This window comes from Monocercomonoides exilis, assembly GCF_001643675.1.
Source record: "Monocercomonoides exilis strain PA203 chromosome Unknown scaffold24-1337568, whole genome shotgun sequence".
In the NCBI taxonomy this organism is placed as follows: domain Eukaryota; phylum Preaxostyla; order Oxymonadida; family Polymastigidae; genus Monocercomonoides; species Monocercomonoides exilis.
This window is the reverse complement of record NW_027150569.1, coordinates 1,124,549-1,139,740: the sequence shown is the minus strand read 5'-3', so window position 1 is coordinate 1,139,740 and position 15,192 is coordinate 1,124,549. Positions and strand designations below refer to the sequence as shown.

General features: G+C 34.0%; 8 protein-coding genes across 8 annotated transcripts; 5 read left to right on the top strand and 3 right to left on the bottom strand.

Moving 5' to 3' along the window:
- Positions 1 to 91: 91 nt before the first annotated feature.
- Positions 92 to 2,509, bottom strand: MONOS_4764p1 (uncharacterized protein; the record flags this gene model as incomplete). Its single annotated transcript, XM_067874861.1, has 1 exon — positions 92 to 2,509. One exon carries the CDS (start codon positions 2,507 to 2,509, stop codon positions 158 to 160), a length of 2,352 nt encoding a protein of 783 aa, XP_067727008.1. The 3' UTR covers positions 92 to 157.
- A 15-nt stretch (positions 2,510 to 2,524) lies between these two features.
- On the top strand, positions 2,525 to 3,542 carry MONOS_18632 (uncharacterized protein). Its single transcript, XM_067871669.1, has 2 exons — positions 2,525 to 2,678; positions 2,745 to 3,542. Exons 1-2 carry the CDS (start codon positions 2,543 to 2,545, stop codon positions 3,281 to 3,283), a joined length of 675 nt encoding a protein of 224 aa, XP_067727007.1. The 5' UTR covers positions 2,525 to 2,542; the 3' UTR covers positions 3,284 to 3,542.
- A 2,950-nt stretch (positions 3,543 to 6,492) lies between these two features.
- Positions 6,493 to 8,124, bottom strand: MONOS_4763 (uncharacterized protein; the record flags this gene model as incomplete). The annotated part of the gene is made up of 1 exon (XM_067874860.1): positions 6,493 to 8,124. One exon carries the CDS (start codon positions 8,122 to 8,124, stop codon positions 6,493 to 6,495), a length of 1,632 nt encoding a protein of 543 aa, XP_067727006.1.
- A 145-nt stretch (positions 8,125 to 8,269) lies between these two features.
- MONOS_4762 (uncharacterized protein) lies at positions 8,270 to 8,580 on the top strand (the record flags this gene model as incomplete). The annotated part of the gene is made up of 1 exon (XM_067874859.1): positions 8,270 to 8,580. The coding sequence occupies one exon, from the start codon at positions 8,270 to 8,272 to the stop codon at positions 8,474 to 8,476; it is 207 nt and encodes a 68-aa protein (XP_067727005.1). The 3' UTR covers positions 8,477 to 8,580.
- Positions 8,581 to 8,594: 14 nt separating this feature from the next.
- MONOS_4761 (putative 60S acidic ribosomal protein P2-1) lies at positions 8,595 to 9,183 on the bottom strand. The gene is made up of 2 exons (XM_067874858.1): positions 8,810 to 9,183; positions 8,595 to 8,732 (listed from the first exon to the last, which is right to left on the bottom strand). The coding sequence occupies exons 1-2, from the start codon at positions 9,134 to 9,136 to the stop codon at positions 8,709 to 8,711; spliced, it is 351 nt and encodes a 116-aa protein (XP_067727004.1). The 5' UTR covers positions 9,137 to 9,183; the 3' UTR covers positions 8,595 to 8,708.
- Positions 9,184 to 10,070: 887 nt separating this feature from the next.
- Positions 10,071 to 10,301, top strand: MONOS_4760 (uncharacterized protein; the record flags this gene model as incomplete). The annotated part of the gene is made up of 1 exon (XM_067874857.1): positions 10,071 to 10,301. The coding sequence occupies one exon, from the start codon at positions 10,071 to 10,073 to the stop codon at positions 10,299 to 10,301; it is 231 nt and encodes a 76-aa protein (XP_067727003.1).
- Positions 10,302 to 10,948: 647 nt separating this feature from the next.
- On the top strand, positions 10,949 to 13,035 carry MONOS_4759 (Tubulin alpha chain). The gene has a single exon (XM_067874855.1). It carries the CDS (start codon positions 11,027 to 11,029, stop codon positions 12,383 to 12,385), a length of 1,359 nt encoding a protein of 452 aa, XP_067727002.1. The 5' UTR covers positions 10,949 to 11,026; the 3' UTR covers positions 12,386 to 13,035.
- On the top strand, positions 13,032 to 15,072 carry MONOS_4758 (putative glycoside hydrolase family 3). The gene has a single exon (XM_067874854.1). The coding sequence runs from the start codon at positions 13,042 to 13,044 to the stop codon at positions 14,632 to 14,634; it is 1,593 nt and encodes a 530-aa protein (XP_067727001.1). The 5' UTR covers positions 13,032 to 13,041; the 3' UTR covers positions 14,635 to 15,072.
- The last annotated feature ends 120 nt before the right edge of the window (positions 15,073 to 15,192 follow it).

The window sequence follows — 15,192 nt, the reverse complement described above, 5'->3', positions numbered from 1 at the left end:
AAAACTTTTAAATGTCAATACCTTTTCCGCTTAACTGCACAAAGGAAATTCTTTTTCCAAAATTATTCAAGAAAAATACTTTATGGATATAAGATCTAATTTAAAAATTCTTCAAAAACAAATGCAACCAAAATTGAAAGTTATTCTAAATTTTTAACTAAAATAAAGCAAGAAGTGAAGCTATGTTCGAAACAAGCGATAAAACAAGATTGTCATTTAAAGGAGTGAATGCTTCAACAAGAAATACGATAATAACAGATAGCCACAATTTCCAATTCAAGAAAACAGCTTCAAAGCATTGTGAAATCGGAGAAGAAATTCTATTTGATGGGACATTCAATGAAAAGAAATAATAATCAATCAAAAGAAAGAGGAAGAAGCATAGCATGGATGAAATAACGGCAGCTATGGTTCCTTCCACACATTTCTGAGTATGAGGCCAAACATGACGATGGCAATGAAAAGTCACTCTGTTTTGAGTTCTATTTCTTTCACGTGATTTACTTGAGGCATCCGTTTCAAGAAGCGAATGTGGGGAATTTGAATTGTTCTCAGCTTGTGGTTGATTTAATTGAGTTCTGTTATTCTCGTATTTATTGTTGTTTTCATCTGGTTCATTCTTCTCCTCAGATAAAGCAGACGCTCTCTTTTTCTGTGAGTCTTCAAAGTTTGATAGAAAAATGCCAACAAACGCAGCTGCTGCGTCGCCAACACCCAAAATGACAACACCACTGATTCGAAGAAGAATAAATGGAATGTACTTTGTGAAGGGGTTAATATCCGTTGACGGGGAGTGGTGAATTGAAGAAGAGGAAGAGGATGAAGAAGAAGAAGAAAGCGATGTGAATTGTGGTTGCAGTGAAGAAGGAGAAGAAGATTCAACAAATTTCTTCAACTTGGATTCTTGAATATTGTCTATTATTTCATTTTCTTTGTCATCTTTGATTGTGTTTTCATTTTTGTTGGAAAAAGACGAATATAATTTTTCCCATTCCCAAACAAAAGAAACAGGTGTAGAAAATGGCGGAGCGAAAAAAGGATTAGCAAAATTTTTTATTTTATCTGTTGTTGTGAACAGAAGATGCCAATTGCTCTGGGGTGAAGCAGCCAACAGATCAGCAGAAAGCAAAAAAGAGCAGACGCACCCAAAGAGAAGGAAGATGTGCGAAAGAGGAAACGAAGGCAGATCGCGGCTGTCGAGAAGAGATGTGAGGAAAGCAGAGATTGTTGAGTGAAGTGTTGACAATGGGCAATGTGAACATGAATCAGTTGAAGCAGGAGGAGTTGAGTCAATCTTTTCATCGCTTTTTTTTGTGCGCCCTTTGAATTTCTTGTGAACGCAGCTTGCTGTTGCTCTTTCATCTTCGTTAATTATTTCAAATGCTTCTTCGGCTTGTGCTTTCTTCAGAAATTTTCCAGCTTTTTCACGGTTTAATTTCCTTTCCAGCAAGACTGAAAAAACATTCACAGAAATAAATACTCCCATCATGACTCCAGTCGCTGTGCTAACAAGAAACGTTGCCGTAGACAATGATTGGCTCGAAGTCTCTGATATAAGCAAAGGAAAGCAAATACAGCACAAAGCTATTAAATGATAGAATTTCCTTTTTACGTGATATGATCTTAACGTATTGAAAAATGATCTCGTGAATGAATGAAACATCGTATCGTAATCAAAACTTGTAGTGAGTGGCTTTTCTGATTTTGTGGTCCTCTCCATCTTTGTGCCAAAGAACAAGATAATACAAGCATTCAAAATCCAAAAAATCGCTATCCAAATAATTTGCTTCCATTGAGATAATAATGTAGATATTGATTGAACTGTTGAGAATGTTGTAAAAAATTTACAAGTTATTGCGCATACAGCAAACGAAATGCATAAAATGAAGATCACTACAAAAACAACACGTAATAGCAGGTTGCGATTGTAGCCCGCGTTTCGAAGAAACTCATAAGATAAATGGAATAACAATAGTGTTACAAAAGGTATGATCATAAATGATAATTCAAAGACGGTTGAAGGAAAAAAGTGAAAATGAAAAATGCTCTGGAAATGGAGATTCGTCTTGAAAATTCCTTTATGAATGAAAATACATAATTTATTAAATAAGCAAGAATAAGGAATAATAAAAAGTGAAATAAATGGACGAACGTGAAGTAGGGTAATTATCAAGCATTCTCCAACGGAAAGTACCGAAGAAAAATATGTTTTCATAAATAAATTGAAAATATCACAACATAAAAACACCAATACCAACGACGAATGGGGAAAAGAAATAATATGAGAAATTACAAAAAGAACTGCCCAAATTACGCATTGAGTATAAATCTTGCAATTCAATAAATATCCATTTATAAACGTTCCCAAACAACAAACAATTGAAATTTGTGCAAAAAACAATTCTCGATTATATAAATTAGCATTGATTTGCTTCAGGGTATGCGCCTTAATATAAGCATACAAAGGTACAAGAAATGTTGAAAAACAGCTCCAAAATGAAAATTTCATGATCAAAATAACCACAAGCAAATTAGTCCTTTTATGACTGTTCTTTGTTTGCTGGAAGGCGTAATCCCAGATGAAATAAGATCTGATTTTATTGCTTGCTTAACTTCATATACGGGAAATGAAGCAAAAAATTTTGTGGAACATCGTATTTATTTGAAAAATGTCAAAGGCATCCATCATTTTATGTTTTAAAACTTTCCTTACTCTTTGAAGATATGTATCTATTTTTTTGCAGACGATGGTTGTACTTATTATTTGTCTAGATTGATACATTCGAAGATTCTTTTTGAGTGTTCTGAAAAAGATCTGGAAGCATTAAAGTATCAGGGGAAATCAAATCTTGCTTCTACATGGAAATTAATTTCATTGGGACGTGACACTACTGTTGAAAGGGATATATCATTATTTCCAATCGAGCAATTTACTTTTCGAACAGGAGATCCCATCTCTTTCCTTGAAGCAACAGGATTTTCATATGATTATGAAATGATTCGAATTGGAGTTGAATTTATTCATCCATCTGGAATACGCATTTCAATTTATTCTCCTTTAGCAGTTGAAAAAAAGAAAGATCTATCAAGTATCAAATCAATTGGGAAAGATGAACAAGACGGTTCAATCCAATCACCAATTGATATGTGGATCGTTGAAACCACGAAAGCATCAATTACGGAGCAATCTAAAACGTCATCAACACAATTGATGGAATTTGCGACTTCGCTTCTTTCATTTGTAACTCTTTCTAAACGTCAAAAATCAGTACACAAAGGTTGAAAAATTTCAGATCAGATTAAATTAGAAAAAAGGAAATAATTTTTAAATTTTAATCTTATTTGTTGAAATTTATTTTGAGTGTTTTATGTTATTTTTGTTATATTATTATTATTTAAAAAATATGCAAATAAGTCGTTATTGTCTTTTGAAGAGGAAAATTGTGCTGTTTATTCATTTTATTTTAAACATTAAACTTTTGAAAAAATTTCTGTAAAACGAACACAAATTTAAAAATAAATAAATAAACTGTTACACTTTATATTTTATGTTTTATGTTTGCTCTTTCTGGTTTTCAAGAAAATATTTTTTAAACTTTACTCAACATCATCATGAATGAGACATAAAAAAAAAAAAAAATCTTGTAAAAAATACAGGCGTGTGATTATTTTTGAAATCATAACCTTTTTTCGGGATGTTGATTTTTCAAACGTTGTTTTAATTGGATGGAGGTTTTGAATTCAAATTGAAAACATATCACAACTGTTTTAAACACAAAATGTTTTTGTTAATACAAAGATGAAGGTGACTTCAATAATTATAGTTTGTGTTTATAATGGTGGACACTTTCAATAACTGTGGACAGTGGCATTTTCTCAACAACCGATGATAGTTGCAAAAAATAATTAACCCAATTATTCCCCCAATGAATACAAACTTATAAAACATACAGAAATCTAATGACTTTCTCTCTGGAATATTATAAAAGACATTTTTGATTTTCGGAGAAACTCGAAGAAATAAGATTATTCAAGTTTCTCCGAAAATAATAATTAATTATTAAAAAATTATTATGGTGATATGTGAATGAAAAAAACGATTCGTAATAGTTCACATTCATCGAGGGAATTATCGGGTTAATTGTCAAAAAGCAACAATCAACGGTTGTTGAGATAATGCAGCTGTCCATAGTTATTGAAAGTGTCCACCATTATTAACACTAACTATAATATCAAATTTCAGTGTATTTTTGTAAATAATTGAGGGAAATTTTCGAACCGCAATTTTTGTTTAAAAAAGGCATGAAATCAAAAATAATCACAAATATATAATGTTAACAAAAAATTTTATAACATTAAAACTCTTCAGGTTTTTTTTCATTGGATGAAGCAAAAAATGATGAAGACAAGAACATACGAATATACGAAAACGCAAAGAGTTTCATTGGAAGTCTTTCGATGTCCAGGAAAAGAAGGATGGATCTGGTCTTTCAAACATATCTATAATTTTTAAGAACTTTCTCCGATCTTCATAAAAGATTCGTCAAAATTAAAAAAAGGAAACTTCGATATTGTTATCCTCAATTATTCCTTTCGCTTCTTCAAACCAATTTGTCACACATTCAGGGCTCCTTGATCGAATTTTTGCAATTTCCAGTTGACGAGCCAGGGCCGCCTTTTATATGGAGCTTCATTTAACTAAATAACTAAAGTTATTTTTTGAAAATACGCAATTTCTTTCATCTGTTTAAAATCAAAAAATAAAAAGACATTGTTTTTTATGGATATTCCAAAATTCTCCTTGGAATAATTAAATATTGTTGAAAAAATCATTTTTTTATATATCTAACATTTCGTTAAATTTATCGGAGAGAAATGCAAAAATTTTTGGAAATACGATGTACGATAAGTGCAATATGTGCGATTATTTTTTTTTTCCTTAACTTTTTTGGAAATATTGATTATAAATTTGATTTTATGTTTTTAAAAAAGAAATTTTTCGACGAAAAGACAAATGCATTAAAAAAAGATAAAAAGCCAATGTTCGAGATCAAAGAAAGATAAATGCTTATTTGAAAGCATGTTGTTTTTTTCAAACGTTTTTTTCCAAACATTGAACACGAATTTTTGAAATAGAATATTTCATAGAAATAATATGGGGCAAAATATTTTTCTTCAGGCATTTTCATTGAAAAATTATGCACTTTTCATTGACTTTTTTATATCAAAGAACATATTAAAAATAGGTTCATTTTTTTGACATTCGTGAAATATTGGAAAACTTTATGTTTTGATTTCAACGATGCTTGTTTTAGGATATGAAAATCAAAATTTATAGGAAATATGAGAAAGTGAAATAAAGTTATGAGTGATGCAATTTTTCAATGCCTTGTGCAAAAAAAGCTTGAAAGAACGTATTATCCCCCATATATGTAATTATTTTTGAATCCATATTTTTTCAATCAAACATTTCGGTCTGAGTCTTCACTTAAAATGCAGATTAATCGATCCTGAAAAGTTATTGCTGCTCAAAAGATTGTTTTTTTAAAATACGTTCTCGAATATTGTTTTTTCATACAATTATTATGCTTTTTTTTCCTTCAAAAGAATAATTCCTCTTCCAAGAAACAAATTTTTAGAATTACTAATGCCGCGAAAAAAGTTATGATTTCAAAAATAATCACTCATATGATTTCAAAATTAAACACACATATATTGTAATGCCTTCGATTTTTTATGTATTTCATTTTTGTTCATGATATCAATACGCAGTTAGCTTCGATTTATTCCACTTCATTCTCCTGGTTTTCTAATTATTGAAGGACATCCATCTCATCTTTGCTATTCAGCGTTGGTTTTATTTTGAAAATGTTTAGTTTCATATTTACTCTGTGAAAATTTTTGAATCAAATAAGTTTGATTATGGAGTTGTACGTCCTTTACGAACAACGTTCAGAAAACTTCAGAGGAAAAGGAAATTTTTGTGGATAGAGGAACACAATGATTTACAAAAAATGATAGCCTCTGACAGAAGAAAAATGATTATCAAGTGAATAATCGATATCGAAAAGACTGCGACATTATTATGCTTCAAGGAGAAATTATTTTGAATGGCCGAATTGGTTACAACCAAAAAAGAAATCTTGGTTACCTATCCACAAATTTTTGATAAAAAAATAATAATAAAACAAAAATTTTCAAGAGCTGATGACTTTGAAATATTAAAAAATTTTTTTATTGAAGAAAAAGTCCAAAATTGATTTGTGTCAAAAAAAAAAAAAAAAAATAACCGTTGAGTGAAAACAATATTAAAAACAGTTTTCTGATGGATTTTTTCACAAAATTCTTCATTTCAAAACAAATTTCTTCATGAGTTGAACTTAAACATTTGAATGCTTATTATTTAACAAGAAATTAGAATTATTTTCATTGTTAAAAATATGTATCCAACATGAAACCTTTTGCTTATTTGCGAATATAGATATTTACTATTTAATTTTCTTCATTTATCTTTGTTGTTAATTCAGTTCCTTTGATCAGAAGAAGACATCCTCTGCTTTCATTCAACGATTCCACTCGAATATTCACAAAATGGCAAGTAATTCCAGAATCATGAATGGCAAAAATACTGTTTCCAACATTGCATGATTCCATCGACAAACCATTCACTTCCACTCTGCCTCCAATCGCAACCACAAACACACAATTAAATCCATTGTTCACTCCAGCTTCTGAATGGAATGAGCATCCACTTATCATCAAATCTCCATTTCTGTTCGAAATAATTGTTTTGGCTGAGTTGTCAAATCCAGTTGACAGTTGCAGTTGGATTTTTGTCAATTCAAAATGATCATCATTTCCCATGAAATATTCCAGTTGGGTTCCAATTGACTTTTCAAAATTCAATATTGCTTTCACATTCTCTTCTCCCATCGAAAAAGCCTTTTTGATCTGATAATTGGATAGGTCATATGAATCTCGAATAACAGTTGATCCTTCAATTTGAATTGTTTTCATTGCATTTCCATCTTTCATGTTTTCCATCCCTTTCCACATCGTGAAGCAAGGTTCTTCCTCACTTCCGCATCTTGCAACATCAAATCCATTCGATGAGATAAATATCTCATAGGAGCTGTATGGAATCAGAAACATGAACAAATCCTTTTCTTCATACCTGCAATCACTTCCCACATATAGAGTTTTATCATCCTTCATTGAGGAATAATCGAACTTGAATGAATCATTTGTCACAGAACTGTATAAATCATTTCCCAAAATGAACATATTCTTTCCAATGGCTGCATTGTTGTTTGCAAACGAGACGTTTTCAAAAAGAAATGGCTTCTCATTCAAACAATTTTGGCAATCCAGATACAAGAATCCTCCTTTCCCACTCCCTGCTGAAAGTGTGCAAAATGACGCATTTGTTAATTCAATTTCCATTTTTCCATTCCCTTGCAACGTCGCTTTTGCAACGCCTCCTTCTTCTCCACTTCCCGAATTCACAATGTTTGAAAAGTTGTTGTTTTCAAACAAAACAGAAGAAGAAATCATCAACAAAGATTCACCAAATGAGGATTCATCCAAACTGTTCTCATCCATTGCGCAATTCAACAGTTTCACTTTGTATTCATGTTCATTCACATTTGTGGATAAAAGAGAAAATGAAAAAAACGAAATTGTTAAGTTCACTTCTGAAATCTTCATTAACTCCAATTCAATCATTTTCCCAGTTGATTTGATCAGTGAAAATCCAATTGTGTTTTCCTTTCCCCCAACCACACTCATCTCACAGTTCTTTATGCACAACTCCCCATTTGTACTGCTTGACTCAATCACTGATGTGATTGTTCTGCTAAAACTCGATGGAACGACAATCCCAATAAACTCTATTTCCGTCAGAGATGTTGACTTCAGAACGCTCTCTCCTTCAGATCCACTCACTTCTCTTTGGCATTCGATTCTTATCGTTTCCTCCTCTTTTGCTTTTATATGCACTCCTCTCACATCCACACATCCAGCTACCGTCGATTTTGCACTCAGAATAATCTCCTCTTTTGCATTCTGTGTTCTCTTCGAGCGCTCCATTCCATAATTCACACTCAAGCATGGTGCCCTCTCCATTCAACAATACACCTTCTCCACTCCAGATGTTCCATCCACGTATATTGTATCATCAAAGTATCCATCCAGAAATATAAACAGGTCCACATCCCAATCGCTTAACATTTGTGTTCTGTCATGTCCAAAAATTGAATTATCTTTCTGAATGATGCTTGTCATGAAGTCGAAGGAAGACTCGTTCACAGAAGCTGCTTGCATGCTGTCAGGTGATTTGGAAAGTGGAGGAGAAGAAGGTGGTAGCAGAGAGGTTCTGGGCAGTGAGGAAAGGGTAAACAATGAGAGAGATGATATTGATAAGGCTCATGAACTAAGAGACTTTGACAACGATGAAACAAGCTCAAATGTGTTTTGATAGCAATACCATTGATTTAACACAATTTCTAAACTTCATCATTTTTTGAATTGTTTATTTATTTGAAAAGAAATTTATAAAAAAAATTTGTATATTTCAAAAAAAAAAAAAAAAAAAGAGAATTATTTTCATTTCATTCATTTTTATTTTTTTCTTTTTCTTTTTTGATTTTTTTCTTAAAAAATAAAATGAATGAAATGGAATAAATTGTACAGCGCACAGCGTAAAATACTTAGCCAAACAAATCAAACATTCCCTTTAGAAAAAAAAATGTAATTCAAAAAAATAAAAATTTAAATAATTAAACAAAGCAAAAACATAATCAAAACAAACCCCTTCGAACTCTTCCTCCTCCTCCTCCTTCTTTTCTTCCTTCTTTGACTCTTCCTTCTTTGATTCCTTTTCTGGTGCTGCAGCAGCTGATGAAGCGGAAGCTGATGGAGCAGCAGCTGCAACTGCGAATGACGCTGCAGCCATCTTCCTCAGACCATCATCTAAGATTTCCTGTCCAGTTTTCGTTCCGACTTTTGAAATCAAATCGGCAACTCTGGCTTCATCAACCTCAGCACCTGCTGCCTTCAATATGTTGATTATATCTGCTTTCTTTGGATGTGTTTTTCCACCGACTTGAGATAAAAGTAATGCTGCTGCGTACTTCATTGATATTTTTTATATTTTTTAGCCACTAAATTGTGTGTTTTCATTGCCTTAAATAAGAATCCCACAACAAAATTTTGCAGAATAAGTGTTGATTAGTTTTTTTATCAATTTTAATTGATGAACCGTTCCACAGAAAATTGTTCTTATAAAAACAAAACAAAACAAAGCGAACATTTTTCATTATCATTTTTGAAACCATGACAAGCAAATTGATGTATTTCAAAATCTTCAAAAAGCTCAAAAAGGAAAAATTCAATAAATAAAAAAATAATAATTATAAACATAAAAACAGGATCTTTCAGATAGCATATATAAATCACTTTGACTTTAAAACCTTTGCACTAAAAATTTTATTTATTCATTAATTTAATATTATTGATAATATCACTTTTTTTAGCATTTTTTGAATGTTAAATCAATATAATCTAAATTTCTTTCTGTTCTTTTTCACCATTCTGGAGGAGGAGAAGCGAAGAGAAGAAGGAAGTTACAATATTAGAGAAAGGATCTTCATTATTCTCTCATCCACAGTCAATCCTTCAGATGCATTGCAGAAGTAGCTCCGTTTTGGACAGCAGTGACGTCTGTTGATGATAGTTCCAGAAACGGTGTGTTGCATGCAAAGCCCAAGAAGCTGTCTCTGATTAAGATTAAGATGTCATAGGGGTTATGTTGTGTCCCTCTTTTACACATTTACAGTCCTGCATGTATCTCTACTCCTCTCACTTTCTGCATGGACAGGCGCGTAGTCAGGGTGCAAGCATATCTTTGCGTTCGCAGATGCGACTTCCATTCCAGTCAATCTTCTGATCTGTTTGACCAGTCTCTGCTGGAATCAATGATAGCACAACTGGAGTTCCATTAAAAGTTGTTGAAACTTCTTGTGGTGAAGCTGAACAAAGAAGTTGTGCAGATAATGGATGTTGCATGAAGGATGGAAGAGATTGTGGAGAAGGGTCAGAAAGCGATGGGGCTGAGGATGGAGGATGTGGTACTATCACCAACAACAATTGTGCTGGTGGTGTTGGAGGAGCGTGAAGGTGCTGGAGGAGAGAGAGAAGAGGGAGAAGAGGGAGAAGAGGGAGAAGAAAATGGAGAAGAAAATGGAGGGAGAGAAGGAGGTGATGGAAATGAGGAAAAAGGCGAGTATTTTACAGCGCATTGATAGTTTGTGTTGAGAATCAAAGAGAACCAGGGAAAGCTGGAAGAAGCAATGGCGCCGCTGGTTGCGGAGGCGCTTGGGTTGAGTGGGCTGAGATTTGTGAGTTAGTAATATCGACAGTTATTTTCTCAAAATTTCGCAAATCACAGATGCTATCTTTTCCCATTTCTTTGCGTGACTGCTAAAACATATTGGGATATGAAGAGGAATGAGAATGAATTTACAAGAGAAGCAGACAGGAGCTTGAAGAAAGATTTAATGAAAATTGAGATTGAGATAAAGAGAAACGTGCATCTGTTGGACAATTTGTGGAATGGTTTTGTGATGAAAGATAAATAAGGAAAAGCTGTGAACGAATAGTGAAGATAAAAAAAAATTGATTAATTTGGTGTTGGTAAATGAAAAGGAAGAGGAAGAGGAAGGATAAGTGAAGAGGAAGAAAGTGATCGTTTAATGGAGAAACGCTCAAGAGGAGCATGTGAAAAATATCAACAGATGAAAAAAAAAAAAAAAAAAAAAAAAAAAAAAAACCAATAATTTGATTCATTTATTAACACAAAATGTTTCAGAGACAACTTGCAGAATGAATATTTTATTAAAAATTGTATTTCTCATTTTTTAATAAAATTTAATAAAAATATTTATGGTTTAATCCAAAATAGTAAGTCATTAAAACTCACAAGTTCAATATTGCTGGCGGTTGTCAACAAAGAATATTAAAAGTATAAATGCGTGAAGTTATCTCAGTTCATATTGGTCAGGCTGGTATCCAAACTGGTAATGCTTGCTGGGAATTGTACTGCTTGGAGCACGGAATTCAGCCCGATGGACAGATGCCATCAGACAAAACCATCGGAGGAGGAGATGATGCCTTCAACACATTCTTCTCTGAGACTGGTGCAGGCAAACACGTACCCCGTGCAGTGTTCATCGATCTCGAACCAACTGTTGCTGATGAAGTGAGATCAGGAACATACAGAGAGTTGTTCCACCCAGAACAGATCATCTCTGGAAAAGAGGATGCAGCCAACAACTATGCTCGTGGACATTACACAATTGGTAAGGAAATTGTTGACTTGTGCCTTGACAGAATCCGTAAACTTGCTGACCAGTGCACAGGTCTTCAGGGATTCTTGGTGTTCAGCTCAGTTGGTGGAGGAACTGGTGCTGGTTTGGGATCATTGTTGCTTGAACGTTTGTCTGTTGACTATGGCCGCAAATCAAAATTGTCATTCACTGTTTACCCAAGCCCACAAATCTCCAACGCATGCGTTGAACCATACAATGCAGTTCTTTCAACTCATTCCCTTTTGAACCACACTGAAGTGTGCGTCATGCTCGACAACGAAGCTATCTATGATATCTGCCGTCGTTCCCTCGATATCGAGTGCCCAACATACACCAACTTGAACAGATTGATCGCCCAAGTCATCTCATCATTGACTGCATCACTCCGTTTCGATGGTGCTTTGAATGTTGATCTTACTGAATTCCAGACCAACTTGGTGCCATATCCACGTATCCACTTTATGCTTTCATCATATGCTCCAGTTATCTCAGCTGAGAAAGCATATCATGAACAATTGTCAGTTGCTGAAATCACAAACTCCTCATTCGAACCAGCAAACATGATGGCAAAATGCGATCCAAGACATGGAAAATACATGGCTTGCTGCATGATGTATCGTGGTGATGTTGTTCCAAAGGATGTCAACGCAGCTGTTGCAACCACCAAGACAAAGAGAACAATCCAATTTGTCGACTGGTGCCCAACTGGATTCAAATGCGGTATTAACTATCAACCACCAACAGTTGTTCCAGGAGGAGATTTGGCTAAAGTCCAAAGAGCTGTTTGCATGATCTCCAACTCAACAGCCATTGCTGAGGTGTTCTCAAGAATCGATCACAAATTCGATCTTATGTACGCCAAGAGAGCCTTCGTCCACTGGTACGTTGGAGAAGGTATGGAAGAAGGAGAATTCTCAGAAGCAAGAGAAGATCTTGCTGCTCTTGAGAAAGATTACGAAGAAGTTGGTGCTGAATCAGGTGAAGACGAGGAAGAGGGAGAAGGTGGCGAAGAATACTAAATGATTTAGTATCTTCTGTTTTATTAATGATTGAAAACATAATTGAGAAGCAGCTGAGGCTTGAGAAGTTAGCAGAATATTCAATTGATTGAAATGTTATTTTTAATGTTTCAATTGAATTGATGAAATGTGTTTCTCTCCTCACTCCTTTCTGAATTGTGTGGTTTCATTCATTTTTTCATTTCGAGAATTTTTATTCGCACGATGTGAACAAGTTCTTAGTATTATTTTTCAATGATTATATTTTTGAAATTAAACGAATTGAAAAGTATTGCTTGATTCTTTCAAAAGTTATTCAACAAATAAGTATTTTTACGTAAATTAAATAGTACTTAATGTTTACTCACCAAATACGTAGCTTTGTATTTTTTATGTTTGTATATTGTTTTTAAAGATTTAAGCGAGAGTTTAAAGTTGAGTCCAGTGGATGTTTTAAGTGAAGAACAATTTTAAGTCTTCAAAGTTAATACTTTCAGAATTTGTGTCTGCAAATGAATTTTAACAAAAAAAGAAATGGCAATGCATTTATTTATCTGTCAAATTTGATAAATTTCTATCATCTATTTTAATATTCTGCAAATTTCAATTTTTCAATTTCTTTTCATGTTGAATGAAAAAATGATATTTGGATCGATTCCATAAAACTTAAACGAATAATGTTTTATTCAATTTTCTTCCTTTCTCTTTTGCATGTTAACTGCTTTGAAAGTTCGTTTGAGGAGATAGACTATTTACGAAGGGCGCAGAGAATAGCAAGGGAAATGCCAATTGACGATCTTATTGGTCAACTTTTGATGCCTGTTCATTCAATGTTGAACAAGCCAGAGACCTTCCAAGAGACGTTTAGAAAATACCGTGTTTGCGGATTTATTCTCGATGGTTCTGTTACAGATAAAGTTAAAAATGCTCCCGAATATCTTCGTGATTTAACTGACCGAATGAAAAAAGTTGGGAGAGAGGTTGCAAGAGAAGCTGGATTTGATGCTGATCCTCTTCTTTCAGTCGATCAGGAATTTGGTGTTGTGGCCCGTGTGAGAACAGGGCTTATGGGCCTTCCATCTGCAATGGCACTTGCAGCCGTCAGAAATTATGATTACGTTCAAAGAGGATGGAAGTACGCTGCTGAAGATCTTGCTGCTCTTGGCTTTAACATGGACTTCGCTCCAAGTGCTGATGTTCAAACAAATTATAAGAATCCAGTTATCGGATCCAGATCATTTGGAGATTTGCCAACGAATGTTACCAACAATGTTATTGCATCGATTAGCGGAATGCAGAGCATGGGAATTGCGGCAACAGTTAAGCATTTTCCTGGTCACGGAAATACATCCACTGATAGCCACAAATCACTTCCATTACTTCAGCAATCTATTGAGGAATTACAAAAGACGGATCTTCCTCCATTTAAAAGAGGAATAGCAGAGGGAACTTGGACAGCAATGGTAGGGCATCTTAATGTAACTGCAATTGATGATTCTGTTCCATCTTCATTTTCATCCAAAATTGTAACCGACCTGTTGAAGAAGCAGCTGCATTTCAACGGTGTGGTTTTTACAGATTCCATGGCAATGGAGCCAGCCCTTCAGTGGGATGCAGGAGAAGCAGCAGTCCGTGCGCTTTTGGCAGGAAATGATGTGCTTTTGATGCCTCCTGATTTGGAGAAAGCAACAAAAGGAATTAAAGAGGCCATCGAATCTGGGAGATTAAGCAAGAATCTTGTGACTGAAAAAGCTTCAAAAATCATATCTTTGAGACTACGTCTGTCCAGCTACAAGCAGCCAGACTTATCAAAGCTGAATACACAAGAAAAGAAGTCCTTTGCAAAGTGGCTGCAAAAGAGAGCGGTGACCGTATTGCGTGGCAGGTGCAGTGGTCCTCTTGTCACAAATCCAGTGTTTGTCTCCTGCTCTGGCAATTCTTATACAACGCAGGTTCAACTGATGAAGGAGAGGCTGTCTAAAAACGGAATACGAGTAACAGATAACAGAGCAGAAGCCAAAAGCATTGTGCGACTTGTGGGGTACCATCAGACGAAAGAAGATTTGGATGAGCAGGCATCTGTTACAGTGGCACTGGACACTCCGTACATTCTTTCTGAATCTAACTCCCCAACACTCATTGCTGTGTACAACAGCTGGGATGATGCTGTGCTGGCTGTGGCTGATGTTTTGAGCGGGAAAGAAAAAGCTGAAGGTGTGTCACCTGTGGAAGTGGAGGGGCTGCCAAGATCAGCATGTGTGAGATATTAATTCAGTGCATGAAAGTGGAGCGCTTATATACATACATACATGCATACATACATACATATTTCCTTCTGACTACTGAGAGATTGGAAGGAGATGAAAAGGAGATGAAAATAGATCTAGTCAAAAAAAAAAACTTTCTTTTCTAAGTGGGTGATGATTAAAGCTTTCACTCAATATTTCAACAGCTATTTATTATGTTTTGTTTTATAGCTATTTTTCATTAGGAGTGCCTTTTTTTTTTCTTTTGAAAGTAACATGTAATAATTATATTAGATAATTATTATGAGCCTCACATGTTATTCAATAATTATATTTTACAAATCCATTTTTGAACATTTAGATAATGTGAGTTTTTTAATTTTTATTTTATTTTTTTATTTTATTTTTGTGAGCATATGTTATTATTTCACGTCACCAAAATAATACATGATACAGAAGCAATTAAAGAGCAAGTTTATTTCATATGGTAGTCAAATGAATGATGTTGCTTTTATTTTTTAAAAACTGTTGATAATCATTCTCTTTTCGTAATTGAACTATTCATGAAAGTTGTTCAAACTT